Raw genomic sequence first — 16,898 nt, 5'->3', positions numbered from 1 at the left:
GTGTATTGTTTGAGTTTTGGTTAGAGAATATTATAAAAGTGAAAGGATTTTGTCTATTTATTTTGACTGTCCACCTGTGACTGTGATTAAATTAACTAGGAACACTGTAAGCGATGACTGTCCAATACCAAACAATCTGCATTAAACTTTGGCAAGCTTACCTTTACCTATTCCGAGTTACTTGAAAGGTGATGTTCCCTTCCCTCTCTTCTATTTGTTGATGCCCCACCAATGCTTTTTTTCACTTTAAGGATGCTTATTTACCCATCCATTATGATATTTCGACTGTTCTCCATTGTTTCAAATACATTTTAGCATTGAGCTTCTAGCCTTTTTTGAACTATCGCATATGATTTGTCCCAAAGATCCAATCTTTAAATAAGAGTTTTGCTTTCACCTGCAAAAGCTATACGTGTCTTTCAGAAAGCTCCATACCAGTTTCACTTTATGCGGCATTCACTGTTACTTTATGCACAGGCAATGTGGAAAGACAAAACAAAGGGGCTTTTGTTAGCTTATAAAAGACTCGATAATTACTTGGGACACTAAAACCCATTTTCTTTCCCAGATAATACAAGCCTGCCACCTAAAAAGAAAGCAGTTTCATTTCACTGATGGTTACACCCAACACCAATATCACCCTGGACTAATCACTGGTGCATCTGATTCATTAACAGTAGCAGCAGTGGTCTTCCTCATCACTTTTTTGCCATTGACTTGGTGTGTGTGTTCTTTCATCTACACATACAGCCATGCCTCTCTCTCATCACTTTCATCTTACTTACAGCTGGGATGTGTCTCCTCTTTTGTGTGCAAATGATTTGTTGTCATTTAGCCTCAGGTCAGATTTGATCGAGTATACCTTCAATCATCTATAATTGAAGGTAGTCCACATATGGCCACCCAGTGTATTTAGGGCTATATGTACCTGGTGAGTTCTTCCCGTTTTAAAAATAGTAGTGAATAATACAAAGGAAATTTAGCTGCTGTTTCTAGCATGTTGAGTAGTGATTGCATAATTGTTTTGTTGTTGTTGGTTGTGGATTGTGTAGAGCTGCAAATAAACTTCCAGCAAGACTTAACAACAATTACCACCACCATCATCATCATCATCATCATCGTTTAACATCCGCTTTCCATGCTAGCATGGGTTGGATGATTTGACTGAGGACTGGTGAACCGGATGGCTGCACCAGGCTCCAATCTGATCTGGCAGAGTTTCTACAGCTGGAAAATCTGACATCATTGAATAAACTCATCAATTTTGTAAAATTAATTAAAATTTTTTAAATATAATTTTTAAAAATACATTGTTATATAAATTAGTAGAGTTTTAGATTTTATTGTAACATTTCCCATACTGCAGGGGAGCTTGTCATTGTTGATGATAATCTTTTAATGGGGGGGGGGGGAGAAAGGGAAAAGAAAGAGTTTATGGATAAAAGGGGTGGGGCTGGTTTAGTAATTATTGCTTGAAACTATTAAATAAATACAGAGGCCACTCAATAGGGTAGGGTCTGTGTTTGAAAGTAGGTCATTTTAAATGACATCTTTCTTCTTCCTTCTGGTTGAGTTTGGAACAACTATGTCGAAATACAAGTATTAGCAGAAAAGAAAGAAAACTTTCCCCATTAGTATAAAGGGAGGTAATCCGGATGGTTTCTGTCTCAAAGAAGTGTTTGTGTTGACTTCCGACAATGGGACATGGTTCACACTCGACTTTTTGCCTCTTCTAGACTAGAGATTGTGAATTTGGGTAACTAGGTGTGCTAGTGCACTTGTTTCAAGCTATAGATTCATAATTGGAGGGGAAATAAGGCTTTGGGTGAGCACTGTAGTAGAATTAGCACATGGCTCAGTGGTTAGGGTATTCAACTGATGAAAGTAGGGTTGTGAGTTCAGTACCTGGTGGTGCATTATGTCTTTGAGCAAGACACTTTATTTCACATTGCTCCAGTCAACTTTGGCAAAAATGCTTAGGGCCAGCCTTGTCACATTGAATCTCCCTGAAAACTATGTTAAGGGTTACGCATGTCTGCGAAGTACTCAGCCACATGCACGTTCATTTCACAAGCAGGCTGTTGATCACTCATCATTCTAACTGACAGAATGCCAGTTTTTTTTCCCATAACTCACACTAAACATTCCTTCCATTCCTTTCTGACGCAAAGAGAAACCATTTAGGATGAGTTGTGGCTAATCTAGTTGAGAAAGAAAAGCTTTAATCCCAAGGAAGATGAAAAGGAAGTTAGATGGAATTAGATGGACATGGTTTTTATTAATGGAGAAACTTCTGTGTTAACAGAGTGGAGATAGGCTTGGAGATTGGCTCAGAGATGGTTGAAAGATTTAAATTGTGGAAATTGTTTAAATTTTTCAAACTAGCAAAACCAAAAAGTCACGAAAGGGAAACACTTATTACAATATTTTATTTTTTTTACCATCTAATTGTGCAATTAGATATTTTTTATATAATTCCTCAGAAGGGGTCACTAAAATAAGTAACTGTCCCCTATAAAAATTGGCCGACCACTGACTCAAAAAAAAAAAAAAAGCCAATATTAAAGAAAAATAAGTTTTTGCTGAAAATCTCTAAACATTGGTTTGAATTTTCGATATGAAGAGTCAATTGTTCAGTCCTGATCAGGAAGACCTATGGTCAAAGACGTTCTAATCATGATCATTTCATCTTTTTATAAATCAGGTGCTGCATTGCCCAATGTGTCCTTCCTTTTTTTTTTTATAAGATGGTGTGATCTGAGATTTTGTTGCTATTTCTAGCAGATTAATCAACCACAGAAAGGCCCCCTTATTATCAGATGGCTGCAGTTGTGGTATTCATGCCATCTCCAGGATTGTCTGTAGCAGCATTAGTAAACAGAAATGGCTTATACAAAGACTGAAAATCTTGTTGCATTACCTGCTGTTTCTCTTTGGTTTGACACTATCCTGAAATATTGATTTCAAATTCTGGCACAGGGCCAGCGATTTGGAGGGAGAGAGTGTAAATCAATTAGATCAAACCCAATGTTCAACTGGTACTTATTTTAACGACCCCAAAAGGATGAAAGGCAAAATTGACCTTGGCAGAATTTGAACTCACAATGTAAAGTTGGAAAGCATTCTGCCCGGTGAACAAATTCTGCTAGCTTGCCACTTTTCCCAAAATATTGATTGTTAAACTGGTTTTCTCATACAGCTGGATATATTCTATTGAATCTTGAAGAATATGTACCAAGTTGAGAACATTGCAGAAGATATTTCCTCCTTAAATATTCTCAATATTTGGACAGGATTTTGTGAAGATTTTAGCCTTATCTGAATTTGTTGGTTCTATATCAACAATGACCCTGGAAAATTATTTGATTCTTATGAATTATTATTCTCTGCTGACCATTCTATGATGTTGACTTTTTTTCTCTTGAAATCTGTTTGATTTTCGTCTGATTTCTTTCTATTTCTCTCTCTCTCTCTTACCTTTACATGTAAGCATTACACATGCATAATATAGTTGTTAATATATACACCATTACGCACATTCTCACAAATATATGTAATATATTAACATACACACTATTAGACACACACACACACACAAACAAGCATACATTCATGCTGGGGTCTACCACTATTAGAGATACCAATGTAATCCATAACTTCTTTGTGGATGACCTGAAGATTTATGCTAAGACTGTTAATGATGCCAAAAAAACAGCTGGAGTTAATTACAACATTTTCAGTTGACATAAGACTGGAATTTGGTCAAGAGAAATCTTCACATTTGTTGAATGTTGAAAATCAGTCCCCCAAGCCCCAAACCTGTGCACTGTTGGTATCTCTCTCTCTCTCTCTTGTTCCACACAAAGAATGCTACCAATACCTAGGCATTCATGAAAACAACATATGAAGATGCTATGAATAAAGAAAGAGGACCCAAGAATATAACATCAAACTTAGAAAAATGTAGCAGTTGGCACGCATCACTTTCAACCAGACAATATCCCACAATGCATTTGCAGTACCTAATGCTGTTATCCACATTTGGAATATTTGACTGGTCTGTAGAGGAATTACACTCCATAGACATTAAAACCCACAAGATCCTGACATCAACAGAAAACTTCCACAGAAACTTAATACTTTTTTTTGCATTTTCTTTCTCCAATTCTTCAAATAATTTTGCTGAAACTGGTCTATTCTGTACTTATATTGTTTTATTTTGGCTCCATTTGCTGTCATTCTTTGCTTCATTTCTTCATTAACAGCATTTAATCTTCTTTTTTCCCCTTCTTCACATTATATTCTCTTTCTACTGTTTCTTTAGTATCCCTTTCTTTAAGGAACTAAACTTGACTCACCCCCCCCCCTCGCTCTTTTCCACCAAGATATTTATCTGTCCATTCTCAGTTTACCTCAGTTTAACCTGTTTTGCTATTCCTTCTGCTACAGTCTTCTATAGGTTATTGACCTCAACTAGAGAAGTAAATTGTGTGTCTATCTTATAAAGTTGTGAAATTGTTTGGGGTCTTTTTTTCTTTTTTCTTTGCTATGATACGTTGTTAGGTTGGCCTGCTTCTCATTACCGTTTTGTTCAAGATGAGGCATGATTCTGTGCTTAAGGAGTTTGCTTCCCATCCATATGGTTTCTGTTTCAGTACCTTGGCGTGGCACCTTGGATAAAGCTCTTCTACTATAACTGTGTGCATACTAGACAAAGTGTAAGTACCTTGAGAGAAAAGTTGAACTTACGAAGCATCAGTTGTGGTGTGCAAGAAAGACGATTGCGCTGGTATGATCATGTAGCAAGAATGGATGAGGATAGCTGTGTGAAAAAGTGCCACACCCTAGCAGTGGAGGGAACCTGTGGAAGAGGTAGGCCCAGGAAGACCTGGGATGAGGTGGTGAGGCACGACCTTCAAACATTGGGCCTCACCGAGGCGATGACTTCTGACCGAGACCTTTGGAAATATGTTGTGCGTGAGAAGACCAGGCAAGCCAAGTGAGACCAAAATCGAAAGCCTCAGGCAGCCCACTTATACGTACCTTCCTTCATTGGACACTAAACTCCGCTTGCGAAGACCTGTTGAGGCAAGTGAAATCGAAATCGAATTAAATTCGACGACTGGCACCCATGCCAACATCATCTCCTTCATTGGAAACCGTCAATGGGCTTGCGAAGACTTATTGGGGCAAGCGAAAGCGAAACCATCAATGGCACCTGTACCCAGCATCGCCTTCCTGGCACTTGTGCCAGATGGCACGTGTAAAGACATTCGAGCGAGATCGTTGCCAGTGCCGCCAAACTGGCTCTTGTGCAGGTGGCACGTAAAATACACCATTTTGAGCGTGGCCATTGCCAGTACCGCCTGACTGGCCTTTTTGCAGGTGGCACATAAAAGCACCTACTACACTCTCGGAGTGGTTGGCGTTAGGAAGGGCATCCAGCTGTAGAAACTCTGCCAGATCAGATTGGAGCCTGGTGTAGCTATCTGGTTTCACCAGTCCTCAGTCAAATCGTCCAACCCATGCTAGCATGGAAAGCGGACGTTAAACAACGATGATGATGATGATGATTAACTGTTATTTCTAGTGGATCAGATGGGTTCTCTTTGTGGTTTGAAGAAAGTAAGATGAAAAATGTTAAGAACAAAACAAAGAAAACTTCAGAAGAAAAAGGAACTTAATGAGATAATGGCAATTAGCTTTTTCTTCCTTTTTATGATTGTTTGTCTTTTAAATTTTATTAATTCTGCTAAAATGGTTATTTGAAGTCTGCAGATTGTGATGCTGCTTTGAGAATCCAACCTCAGTTTACCATGGTTCTGCATTGTTTTTTATTTTATTTATTTGTTTTATTATCAAGTTTTGAAAATCTTAGAAATATTGGTTATAAAGGAATTAGCAGAATGTATGCTGGCTAATGGCCTTTTTTTGCCGGAAACCCTCAAATTTTCAAGATTGTTGCTTAATTGTTTTTAGTAACATAAACACATGCAGCAATGTTTACTAATACAAATGTGGTGAATTATCTGCATGAAAAATAGTTGTAGGTTTTCTTTGTCAGTAATTTTGAATAAAATATTTTGACAGCCATTACAAGACTGTTGACCTCTGCAATTGGACATCGTTGTTGTTTTCCATCTACAGCAACTACAATAGATATGTTACATTTGAATTTGATGACGGTTTTAATGGCTATATTCCATCAATAGTGTTTGTACTCAACAATAGTTGTAATAATTTTAATGTTCATCCTAGAACTGTCCTTCCTCCTGTTGGAATTGGATGGTGCTTCTCTAAAGACATTATGCTTCAAGGAAAGTAACACCTTGATGCCATTTTAGAGCAGCTGCTGGCTCCTCCTCCTCCCCTTCCTCATCGTTTAATGTCCGTTTTCCATGCTGGTATGGATTGGACGGTTTAACTGAGGACTGGCAAGCCAGTAGGCTGCACCAGGTAAAATTTCTACAGCTAGATGCCCTTCCTAATGCCAACTACTCCAAGAGTAGAGTGGATGCTTTTTATGTGTCACCGGCATGGGAACCAGTCAGGTGACACTGGCACCGACCCACACTTGAATGGTGCTTATTACGTGCCACCAGCACAGGTGCCAGTCAGGCGGCACTGGCATCGGCTATGACTCAACACGTCTTCTCAAGCACAGCATGTTGCCCCGCAATTCAACGGTACTTTTAAATGGCCTGGTTATACGACACTGGCATCGGCCACAGCTGCAATCTCTTGCTGGGTCTTCTCAATCACAACATGGTTATATATGAAATATCTTCCATAAAAATGATGTAACATAATAAACATTTAGAGTCAAAGTTTCAGCATCTCCTTTACTAAAACCTAACCATCAAAATATAATGATTTCATAATTAGTGCACAAAATGCACTTTTTAAAAAGCCGCAACAATTATGCACCAACCCAATAAATTGATTCCATCATTAGATAATACCAACCTCCGTCTTCAGGGTAGAACTTTAGATTTGAGGCGTTGACAGGAAGGAGATTAAAGATGGAATGATTTTGTGGAGAACTAAGTAAGTGTATTAGAAGGAGGGGTTGAGAGGTATTTAGAAAGAGAGTAGTGGGAGGAGAAAATAAATTTCAGGGTTAGGGGTTATTGATGAAGTGCATTCTATAATAGAGAATGTCTGTTTCTCTCATATATATCATCATCATCAAAATCGTCCTTTAACGTCCGCTTTCCATGCTGGTATGGGTCGGATGGTTTGCCTGAGGACTGGCAAGCCAGGAGGCTGCACCAGGCTCCAATCTGATCTGGCAAGGTTTCTACAGCTGGAACATTGAGATCATTAGTCCTCTCAATCAGGACAGATATAAAGCTAAACAGCAACATAAATGTTTTCCACGAACAAACACTTCAGAAAATAACATAATAAAAGTTCAACCGCCTAAGTTCACCTTGGAATCCAACATCATCAATTCTTCTCACCAGAACTGCCTAACCCTCTCCTAGTCCTTTCAAACTGATGTTTTTAGCCCATTAATTCTACCCAGTTGTAATTAACCTAAGAGTTTCAAAAAATGTAGGCAGGGAATACAATTTTAGCCTGGATTATTTCAAACCAATGAAGGAATCACTATAGGCTTACTTGACCTGCTAGAAATAACAACCAAGTTTTTTTTTTAATTATATCACACTACACTCTCTGAGTGGTTGGCGTTAGGAAGGGTATCCAGCTGTAGAAACTCTGCCAAATCAGATTGGAGCCTGGTGTAGCCATCTGGTTTCACCAGTCCTCAGTCAAATCGTCCAACCCATGCTAGCATGGAAAGCGGATGTTAAACGACGATGATGATGATGATGATCTTAGAAAGGGAAAAATATTTCGTATAATGTTGTTCTCAAAAGCCTAAAAGACCCTAACCAAAATATAGGGTGATGATTGCTGGAGAGCCATTGCTAACAGGGTTTGTTTGATTAGGGCTAATCCAAGGTTAAACAATAACACCTGAACTATTTTGCTTCTAAATTTATGTTTTGGAAATGGAATTTGTGAAAATAGAATTTATAGAAATCATTTTTTAATGAGCAATGTAATTTTGTTTTTTAATATAAAATTTCCTTTCAAGTTTTTCTGTTATTAAATTTTCTCATTGATTTTAGTCCACCTATGTTTTAGAGTGACTTTTATTTATTTACTAGCTGTTGGATTTTAATTGATTTTATTGACTTTTAAAGTACATTTATTTCAATAAAGATTTAATTTTCAAATTTCAGTCATTTTAAGTCTTGATTCAATTTTCAAAATATACTTTAGTCATTTTAAAAATAGTTATAAATTAAAACCGTATTTATTTTGTTTATTTATTTTCTCCTCTTTTATTACTTGCTTACCTGCTACTACTATTACCACTATTACCACTATTACTACTGTTGTACAGTTTCCTTGGTTTCCGTATTTTACTAGCTGTTCTCACCTTTAGTTTCTTTTCTCTTTCAGGTAACTTTGAAGATCAGAGACAGGCATTTTCTAACAGTTTACTAAGAAACCACTTTATGTAATGTCTTCGAGAAATGAAGAACCTCATTCTAAGAAAGAGCGAAGACGCAGTAACAGCCGGTTACAGTTAGAGGAGAATGTATTCACAACTCAAATTTCTCATTACCATCAAACAATGGGTTACTATGCTGGTCTGGCCCCTCCATTTGTGCCAGATCGTACATGTTACAATAACATCAATTGGTCACCACGAGCGCCCCCCTGGACTGGTTGGCCTCCTCCTGGTGGATGGTTAAACCATTCTGTTACAAATGGTAATGTTCTTTCACCTCAACAGTCATATCCCTGTAGAGTCACTAACCGTGTCCCTCCACCTTCCTTTAATTTACCATCTGTAACACAACCCCACAGCTCATTAGTAGACCCTATTCTTGGTTCTGTACACCCTACTACCCCTGCCAACCTTCGGGGCTGGTATACACGCTATCCAAATGACATTCCACTACCAGAGCTGCCTGTGGTCATGCCACCCACTCAGTTAGAAAACATTGACTGTCTGCATCCAGTTGGCAATCACATCCATGCAGACCTTAATTTCATTGAGAAAACTGTTGTACAAAAATGTGAAACAACGACATCGGTGTGTGGCGGGTCAGTGACACGCAGGTCTTGGTACAAAATGCCTGAAAAAAGCCCACCACCACCACAGACGAAAAAAGAGAAACTTACAAAGGACAATGAAAAAACTGGGAACTTAGGTGGGGTTGAAAGTACAGTGCCAAACAAACCAAATAACTTTGAAAATCCTGCTATTATTACAAACAATTTTAATTGTACCAAACTGTCAACTTCAAATTCTTCAAAATCTTCCAACTGTCTTCCAGATTCTGTCACTTCTTCAAATTCTTCAAATAACTTTGCTGAATATTTTCTCAAAAGGCTCATGAAAAAACATCAAAATGAATCAAAACTCAATAAGAGCTCAAAGACAACTAGTTCAGAATCTGTGATTTCTGATATTTTAACTACTAATTCTAACCAACAGAACCATATTCAGGTGACGTCTAGTAGTCAGTCTACCCTTAGTCATCTTCCCAAGAAACACCATATCATGGCATTGAATTCCTCATTTTCAAAACATAATCATCATATAATCGAAGATGTAATAGATTTGTCCAGAGACACTGACTCTTCTCCATCACCACCTCCACCACCACCACCACCACCACCGCCACCACCATCTCTTCCTCCTCCTGCTCTTATTGTTACTACTCCTACTATTTCTGCCCCTCCCACAGTCTCTGCTCCCAATCTTTCCGCTCCTTCTGTCTCTGCTCCCTCTGCTCTTGCGCGACCCCGATCTTCTGTTGTTGAAAAAGCCAACCACCAAAACGACGAAACTCCTTGTGACTTGGTGATCACCAGTTCCTACTCTTTATCTTTGTCTGGTGTTCCTCACAGATCAAAAGACCTGATAGCAGCAACTGGTGCTAGTAACGTCACAAAAAAGCGTAGGTTGCCAGACATTATAAATGTCAGCCTTGAAGACAATCAAAAAGAGAATCTTTTATCGACGGACATTGTTCAGGACTACAGATTAAAGCTGGAAAGTAGATCAAAACGTAAAAAATACGAGCCACGCAAGCGGGAGAACTTGGAACTGGATGAAGATACTTCCTGTTGGCCTCCAGAGTCAATGAACAAATTATTAGGCAACAACTATGAATCTTCTGCCAAGAACTATATCCCTGCCTCTATAACTAATAAATCGCTAGGTGCTAACCAAACTGATAAATTTTTTGACAAAACCAACAGCAGCAACAATGCTCCAGAATACTGTGATATCGTAGATATTTTACATTCTTTGTCTAATTCGAGCTCAAATCAAAGTCCAGTGGAGACAAACGACAAAATGTGGAAGTGTTGGCCTGAGGAGAGACAAGTTGAACGCAGGACAATTAACCGTCATGGGAAAAGTGTTAACAATGAAAAGTGTGTCACACTGGATGACACTGATGATTCTGACGGAGTTCAAGCTGGCGAAACGATGGCACCGAAATCTGTGATTCATTCAAGGCAATCAGTCGACACTCTAAGTACTGCTGAAAGTTCTATGGACTCTTTGAAAAACACAAGCATCAATTCCAAAGCGACAGAAAACAACGACTCTTTTGGAGAAAGAACTCTGGAGAAAGAAATTGTTTTTACCATTATGGAAGATAAGGTCAGTCCAGGAATACAACCATTTTCTCCATTGTCAAAAGTTTCTGTTTTAAAAGAGAATTCAAATTCCACTAATTCATCATTAGACAAATCTATTAATACCAGAAAATTATTAACCGATGCTAATCCAGATGTTGAAATTACCAATTCTTCTTGGGTGAAAATCAAACAAAAGGAATTTGAATCATGTAAATCACCAGTTAAACTTCAGGATGACCAGCAGAAATCTGATGTGGAATCAACTGTAAAAGAAGATTTATCTCAATTGGTTTCCAGTGATGAGAGTAGCATTAATTCCACTGTGTGTTTGTTACCAAGTCCTGACCGAAGTCCATCTACTAATTTTACCAATGATGAAATCTCTATAAAATCAGATTTCAAGACCCTCTCAGAAGCGTCTGCTGTCTATGCTCCATATTGTCCTGTCAAACCATCAACCAATGACGGCCGTCAGCGCAGAAAAGGTCAAAGTTTGTTAGAGAAGGCTCTATTAGCATGCGAAAATGAGTTGGCAACTTCCAAAAAGTTTGTTTCCTTAAGTAACGAGACTGGAAAGAACAGTGTAATCACCAAGAACTGTCAAGTAGGGATCGAGAAATCTGAGGCTAGACTGACAATGGGAACGGAGGAGAATAAGAAGGAAGGAATAGAAAATAAGGAGAAAGACTGTGCTCGAACGGCTGGGAATTCCAAATATTGGAAACAGAAGAACCAATTCAATAGTTTCCAAAAGGATAAACATGTTTTGGATGAAAGTTTCTGTCCCAGATCTGAAACTGAAGCACCAAACTCTGTTGAACATTTCAAAACTTACAACAACAACAACAACAATACTGATGGTGATGATAGTGGTGATGATGATGGTGATGATGATGGTGAGGGTTGTGGTGGTGGTGCTGATGGTGGTCACAAAACAAACCCTAAACTTCCTGTTGAAGAGAAAACCAGTGATAAACTAATTGTGCTGAAAGATGTGAAAGAAGATGCTTGGACAGCCCGAACATCACCAGGCATCATTGCTGCTGTTGTTTCATCACAACTAGGGGAGGAGGAGGAGGAGGAGGGATCTCAACTGTCACAACAACAACAACAACCAAACTTAAGACAGCTTCAAAAACAACAAACACAAGAAGAATTGCAAGAGTTAAAAACAAAACTACAGCAAGAACAACAACAACAACAACAGTCACCCCAACTACAACAACCACAGCCACCACAACAAAAGCAGTCCCCACAACTACAACAGTTACCACCACCACCACCACCACCACCACCACCAGAACAACAACAACAACAACAACAGCAGGAACAGCAACCAAATGAAATTGTTGTTGGTAGTTGCTTAACCGAAATTGCTCCAAAGAAACTCGATAATGTTGCTGCAGGTGATATCTTTCAATTGATTAATAATGAGAAACAAGTCAAAGATAATGAGAAACAGGACCAAGTGACTGTGGTTCATCAATCTGAAATGAATTTCTTAAATCTTTCCAAGAAAATCTGTGTTATTGAAGAATTGGAAGACTTGAACAAAGCTCCGTGCTTGGAGGTCAGTGAGAATGGGGATATAAATATTGTTGCCATAGTAACTGACTATGAAGAACCTGTTAGTGATAATCTGTCAAATTTGACCAAATCTGAGCATTTATTAAAAGATACTGTTCATGCTGATGTCATTGTGTGTCCTGTTACAGAAAGTTGTTCAATGGAATTGGCCAAGAATGAAACATCGGTTGACATTTCTGATGGTTGCAAATCCTCTGTGATGTCCAGACCAGAAGAACCAGTACAAACAGACAATGACAAGATTCTGAGTAAAGAGAAGTCAGCCAAGACATCTGTGGTAGTTCCATCAGATTTATTGGACAAATCTTGCAAAGAGGTTGTCACGAAAACAAAGAATGGTGAAATAGTGTCTGTCAGTAGCTGTGGTTTCATCAGTGAAAGGATTTGTGACTCTTCTGCTGTTGGTGAACCATTACGGAAACCTGTTAAAAGTAATTCAAAACCAACCACGAAAAACAATCAGTGCAATCCTTTGTTTCCTCTTCCTTCCTGTGAAGTGAAATTATGCAAAACAATCACAGACTTCAAAGCTCTGTACCCTGATAAAATTCCCAAGACTTTATACTCAGACAAAAAAAATGAAAAGCACAAAGATGTTAAAAGCCAAGGAATCTTAAATTCATTGTCTTTAGTTGCTAAACCCCAACCGAGGAAATTCAAATGGTCCAAACAAGTAAGGAAGAGTCGTTTGCTAAAGAAATTCTGCACTAGTTTTAAGAAAAGAACTAAATGTGTAAATAAAAAGTCGTTTCAGGAGGTCAAGTCTTGTGAAAATATAAGAGAAAACCACATTGAAACATTATTTGTTGAAAATCAGCTTTCACCAGGAAACCCCTTTCAACTGCCCCTGCCATTAAAATATGATTTACAAACCCTGCATAATAGAATTTTAATGAGTTGTCCTGTCAGATATGGCCGTGTTTTCACTTCTCCACATTTGATACAGCATCATGAAGATCCCAGTTCATTTCATGACAAGCAAAATCAAACAGACCTTAATTTCACTGGATGTGTGACTCATGCTTTCAGCGGGAGTTGCTATTCTCAAGTGAGCAATACTCCTCCTCATTCTATCATTCATAAATTTGTCAAGTTCCATGGTCACAAACTCCTCTGTGTAGTCATTAATGTAAAAAAATATGTTATTGTCCGAGAAGTTGTTCAAAAATGTTTTCTTGGCAAAAATCAAACTGTGTTTTATCGGACTAAATATAGAGACTATAGTTTACCTTACTTAGAGCTGCCACATTATATGAGGTCTTTTGCCTTGAAGTACCTTTTAGAATCTAGTCTGGTCTTCAATGGTAATCGAGCGACGCCACTTGGTATCATGTTATTGTCTGATGCAGAACTCCTCTATCATTTCTTCTATAGTTTTAAAGAATGTAAGCTTGTAAAATGTGTCCAAGACTGGGATCCAGATAATACGGGTGTTTTTGATCCTAAATGGTCTGAAGGTTTGGGAGAAAAAACTGAACAAAATACATTTGTGTCTGCCAGGGAGAATCCGGTCGAATCTTTACATAAAACGGGTTATAAATGCTCTTGTCTCTGCCAACAATCTCCAGCAGAGCCAGGTTCATTGACAAAACTAGAATGCTGCAATTTATATCGTAAACCACCGAAGCGGCCAGTGTCAGGCATATTTGAACCGTCAGCAGAAAGTTTTAAATATAATGCAGATATGGAGACTGACTTACATAATTCTTTAACACTTTATGGTACGTTAAAAACTTGTCTGTCACATAAAGATTCTACAGAGCATCCAATTCCAGACAAATGTCCATCGTCAGTAGATTTGGAAACAAATGTTTTGGGGTCATCATTAAGTCTAAATTGCTCAAATGGGGTTTTCAAATCTCCATCTGATGGTATACAAACTTCCTCTTCTTTGCCAGGTCTCTGTGATTCTGTTCCCCTGTCAAATTATGAACTAAACAGTGAACAACCCAACGGACAAACTGATTCTGATAAGGATCAGAACAAGGCTGTGTCTATCAGCTCACCATCTCCAGACAAAGAATTCATTTTGGGAGGAATGACACAGCTAAGTAATAGAGTTGTAAGATTTATTGAGCACAATGGAGAGAGATATTTTCTTCTGAGTGATGTCAATCCTTCATGGATATCTTCCACAGTGTTTGACAAACTTCTCTATCACAATATTGCAGTACAGAAATGTTCCTTGTCGCAAAGTAGTTTTTTATTAAAGTTAAACGATAGTCTACCTCATGTTGAGACAGATGACATGTTATTAGTTGCAGATAATGTTTTACCACAACTGAAGAAGTGTTTAACAGGCAGTGAAAATGCTGCTAATTTACTTCAATGTGCAGTGTCTTTGCCTCCATAAACTGCAACTATCCTCTCCAAATCTAAACACTCTCCTCCACTTGGTCCTCACTTCTTCCTTTTGAAGATTGAGGTGAGTCATTCTGGAGAAGCCATCTTAATAAATAAATAAATAAGAGAAGTTTGTGAAAAGAAATTGTTTTAGTTTATTTCTCCACAGTGACAATTTAAAAACAAATGACATTAATTGCTGAAGACAGTTTTTTTAAAAATTTCAACCTTTACGATAGTAAGCTATCTTTGTTGTTTAGGAAATTTAAAAGCTGCTCATGTTTTTTGCTGAATTCATTGTATATTTTCCATGTCCATCTTTCTACCCCTCCTTTTCTTTACAACTGCTTTATGCTGATCAAAATCATGACTTTACATGTTTCTTTATAATGTATAAAAACTAAACAAAAGCGTCAATTCATTAATTTACCAAATATTTCATTCCTTCTTTTTTTGTCGTGGCTGTTTTCAGAAAACTGTGATTTTTTTCCTTCTTCAGATTCATTAATGAATTTTAGTCTTTTTTCAATTTATTTCACCAACATTTTCAGAACATTTTTTTTTTTTTACAAATGGCTGCAACAGATTGTGTGTGTGTGTGTGTGTGTGTGTATTTATCTTCCACTCCTTTTCCTTGATATCAGTAAGAAAAATCTTTTGGAATCATGACATATGATATCCTGTCTTGAACTTTTATATACGTGCATGGTATATCACTGATTATATTAAATGCCAAACTCAAGTTGTCTCATTTTACTACAACAACAACAACAACAACATTTAAAGGAATTTCACTGAACAAACAAATCTGCTGAGATTGGACATTTTTTGATGCAAAAGTTAAGAACAAAGAGTCTTGTTTTCTTTTCTCTTAGAACTTTATCGATTTTGTTTTATCTTCAATGCTATGCATTTAGTGAACTTTACAGAATCATTCAGTAGTCGTCAGTCTTGTTGAATATAGGGACATTCCAACCAGGTTTTTATGATTTAAAAAAAAAAAGAAAAACTTAATAATTTCCATTTTGCTTCCCTAATACAAAATGGAATCTCTCTTCAATATTCTCCTGCTTTTGGAATCCTGGGTAAATTCTTTGAGCAGTAATCACAACCCTTTAGCCGAACAGTTGCCAGTGACTTTGGCAACTTGGAAGTATTTGGAGGGAGGGGCAGTGGAGATTGAAATGAAATGTTTGAAAAGTTTTACTTCAAAATAGGTTAATGCTGCTGTAGTGATACCAAAACTGTGTTTGTGTATTGTAAATGGTTTTTGTTTTTTTCCCACAACAACCATAGAACCTAAAAGTATGATCTGTTCTTAAATTGTGTCAGAATGTTCTCTCTTCCAAATTTTTATTCTGGGAGTTCTCCTTGACAATCTGTGTGAGATTTCATATTTATTGTGGCAACATTTATTTTTATTTTTATAATTCATTCTCAAGCTCAACTATTTCCTCCGTGTTTATCTGTATTTGTAATTTCTGTGTGTGTGTGTGTGTGTGTGTGTGTGTGTGTGTGTGTGTGTGTGCTACATACATACATACATATATATATATATGAACACACACACACACTATATATACATATATATATATATATATATATTTATAAAAGTAATATGTGTGTGTGTGTGTGTGTATGTTCTTGTGCATTTTATGTTGTACCACATGGAAAGGATTTACCCTTTTCTCAGAAGCCAACGATTATGAGGAAAACAAGTTTGTTGATCCTTACTTTACAATGGTTGAAACTGTTAAAACTTGCTGGAAATACATTCATGGTCAGATTGGTCCATGTTTTTTCTTTCTTTCTTTTCTTTTTTATAAAAGCAAAACCCAAGTAAATGGCTGAGACGATGCTTTCAGTGGAAGAACTTCTTCAGGTGATTCATGTCGAAAGTGATCAGCTCTGGAATTATTTTACTTTTACAAGATTGACAGGAAACTAACAACTCTGCTAATAACCTGATGGTTTTCATTCTGAAATCTGAAGAATACATCAAAGCGATACTACCATCTTTTCTGGAGTTAGTCACAGGTTCAATTCATGCTGTTTCCTCATTCCATTCAAAATCATTCATCCATGTCAAAACTGCTGATATTGTTTACTGTTTAATCAAGCATTATTCTCCATATTAATGTGGAGTGTAATGCTTGAAAAGGCTTTCATGTTTTAGGTTAATCAGTCAAGAGTTTTTGCAGAAGAACCGAAGGTTAGTTTGTTTTTAAGATTTCAGTTAATGTGTTATTTGGTAGGGAAGATCTCAAAAACAGAATGTATTGGGTGGGGAT

General features: G+C 37.4%; 1 protein-coding gene across 2 annotated transcripts in view; it reads left to right on the top strand.

Annotated features, from left to right (window-relative positions):
- The window catches only part of LOC128247059 (FK506-binding protein 5-like), a 117,787-nt gene extending 100,895 nt beyond the window's left edge, over positions 1-16,892 (top strand). For both annotated transcript variants that reach the window (XM_052965837.1, XM_052965838.1), the window contains one exon: positions 8,476-16,892. In XM_052965837.1, coding sequence (XP_052821797.1) covers positions 8,537-14,617 — 6,081 coding nt within the window. In that variant the 5' untranslated portion in view covers positions 8,476-8,536 and the 3' untranslated portion in view covers positions 14,618-16,892. The remainder of the gene's footprint in view (positions 1-8,475) is intronic.
- The last annotated feature ends 6 nt before the right edge of the window (positions 16,893-16,898 follow it).

This window comes from Octopus bimaculoides, chromosome 2 (genome assembly GCF_001194135.2).
Source record: "Octopus bimaculoides isolate UCB-OBI-ISO-001 chromosome 2, ASM119413v2, whole genome shotgun sequence".
Taxonomy (NCBI): domain Eukaryota; kingdom Metazoa; phylum Mollusca; class Cephalopoda; order Octopoda; family Octopodidae; genus Octopus; species Octopus bimaculoides.
Note: the sequence above shows the minus strand (reverse complement) of the source record. Positions and strands in the feature narration are given on the sequence as shown.